The following is a 2,206-nucleotide window of genomic DNA, read 5'->3' on the forward strand; positions in this document are numbered from 1 at the left end:
CCTGTAAATGTTGATGTAAATTTTAAAATTGCAAGTTTTAAGCTGTGAGGAGAAAAATATAGGACACTGAACGCTCTCCCTTGTAAAATGGCAGGGAGCCTGTGACCTTTGTGCAATGAGGTGGTAGTTTAATTCACCGTGTAGAGCCCATCAGTTCTTTTTCGCCGGGCGTGGTCAAGGGCTTCCGCCGGTCAAAAAGTTAAACGCGTGGGAGAGCCGAGTCAAACCGCCTAACCCGGCTATAAAACCACCCTATATATTCGCCTAGTGCTTGTAAAACTAACGACCCTATATCTTCGCCTAGTGATCGCAAGTGTGTAGTGTACCCGCTTGTAAAACTAGCGATCCTATATATATATTCGCCTCGCTTGCTGTTCCCCTTGTGCAGTCATGGCGCGCTACACTACCTCCCTGCTTCTCTCGCTGGCTTTCGTGATTCAGCTCATGATGATGAGCGGCTTGACGGCGGCGGGAGATCTGGTCACGTACTGGGGCCAGAACGGCAACGAGGGAACACTCACGCAGGCGTGCCAGACGGGCCTCTACAACACCGTCATCCTTTCCTTCCTCAGCACGTTCGGGGAGGGCCAACAGCCCCAGCTCAACCTGGCGGGCCACTGCGATGCAAGCTCCGGCGCCTGCACAAGTCTCTCCGCCGACATCGGCACGTGCCAGTCCATGGGCATTAAGGTGCTTCTTTCCATCGGCGGAGGTGCCGGTTCCTACGACCTCACCTCCGCCGACGATGCCAGCAGCGTGGCCACCTACCTCTGGGACAACTACCTGGGTGGGCAGTCAGACGCCCGCCCGCTGGGCTCGGCGGTGCTGGACGGCGTCGACTTCGACATCGAGATGGGCTCCGGCGCCGCCTACTACGGCAGCCTGGCGCAGTCCATCAGGCAGCTCAGCTCCGGCCAGTCAATTCTTACCGCCGCCCCGCAATGCCCCTTCCCGGACGCTCACCTCGGGCCCGATGTGTCCGGCAGTGCGCTGGATTCCGGCCTCTTCGACTACGTGTGGGTGCAGTTCTACAACAATCCGCCCTGCCAGTACGACTCCTCGTCTGGTGACGCCTCCGCCCTGGTGGCCGCCTGGGAGCAGTGGACGTCCGCCCTCCCGCAGGCCCGCCTGCTGCTAGGCTTGCCCGCCTCCTCCGGCGCTGCTGGCTCCGGCTTCATCCCTTCTGACACCCTCCTGTCAGACGTTCTCCCGCAGATTCACGGTAGCAGCAACTACGGGGGCGTCATGCTCTACAGCTACGACCAAAGCAGCGGTTACGGCGCCTCCATCAAGTCAAGTGTATAAGCGCAAGCGTCTTCACGAAACACGTGACCTGTGCCAAGCAAAAAAGTTCTAACTTCTAGCCTCTAGGGAAAAATTCCACTCAAGAAACTGGAAAGTAAAAAAAACACATGTTTTCTACCACGTTTACACAATAAATATAAAATTAAACTTTTTTTTTACTAACTTTTATTACCACTAAAGCTTTAAGCATATCGTGTGCCCCCTTTAAGGCTAGATGAATATGAGGGCTACTATCAACCTTATTATCTCCTCCATAGCATCGAGAAGCTTGCTCAATTTTGTTTTAAAAAGGGAAACAAAGAACACTTGTTGTCTAGCTTCTCGTTTTTTAACCAAAATCTGATATATATCAGTATGGACAAGGTGAAAGCAAGTATAACTACTCCTTATTTACAACTCCTTACAAAGGGTATTACTTACTAGCCATTTATATGTTTTGTTCAGCTTCTCGTTACATAAATCATCGTCATGGACATGAGGAAACCAAGTATACCTACTTCTTATGGTGGGAAGTAATGTACCCATAAGAGAATTTTATATTTTTTAGATTCAATAACCAATGAATGACCATATATAATTCTTTAATATTCCAAAATAAGGTTTTCGTAGTAATAAGTAGAAGTTATTGTTATTTAGCTTGGCAAGATTAATCTTGAAATCCAAATATATCTCTAATATCTACAAATCTTAAAGAAATTGTGTGCTCTTAAAGTACAACATGCCAAAAGGGAAGCACAGGAAACGCTCGGGGGGAGGGGGTGGTCACTCATAAATATGTAAGCGTAGCACATGGGTTCAACAGAAGGGGTTCTTAAAGTCCCTTTTTTACACATTTTTTACATAAAGAAGGGTACCATTTAAAGGGTGTATTTACAGATTTAATAGAAAAAGGGTGTGTATT

General features: G+C 48.7%; 1 protein-coding gene across 1 annotated transcript; it reads left to right on the forward strand.

The window, feature by feature from the left end:
- The first annotated feature begins 279 nt into the window (after positions 1-279).
- LOC147639482 (acidic endochitinase-like) lies at positions 280-1,842 on the forward strand. Its single transcript, XM_086783522.1, has one exon. It carries the CDS (start codon positions 391-393, stop codon positions 1,303-1,305), a length of 915 nt encoding a protein of 304 aa, XP_086639648.1. The 5' UTR covers positions 280-390; the 3' UTR covers positions 1,306-1,842.
- The last annotated feature ends 364 nt before the right edge of the window (positions 1,843-2,206 follow it).

Source organism: Cibotium barometz, chromosome 4, assembly GCF_041138505.1.
Source record: "Cibotium barometz isolate CiBa-2024 chromosome 4, ASM4113850v1, whole genome shotgun sequence".
NCBI lineage: Eukaryota > Viridiplantae > Streptophyta > Polypodiopsida > Cyatheales > Cibotiaceae > Cibotium > Cibotium barometz.

Excerpts from the sequence above, each read along its gene's own strand:
- LOC147639482 (XM_086783522.1), top strand. The coding sequence starts at position 391 with ATGGCGCGCTACACTACCTCCCTGCTTCTCTCGCTGGCTTTCGTGATT.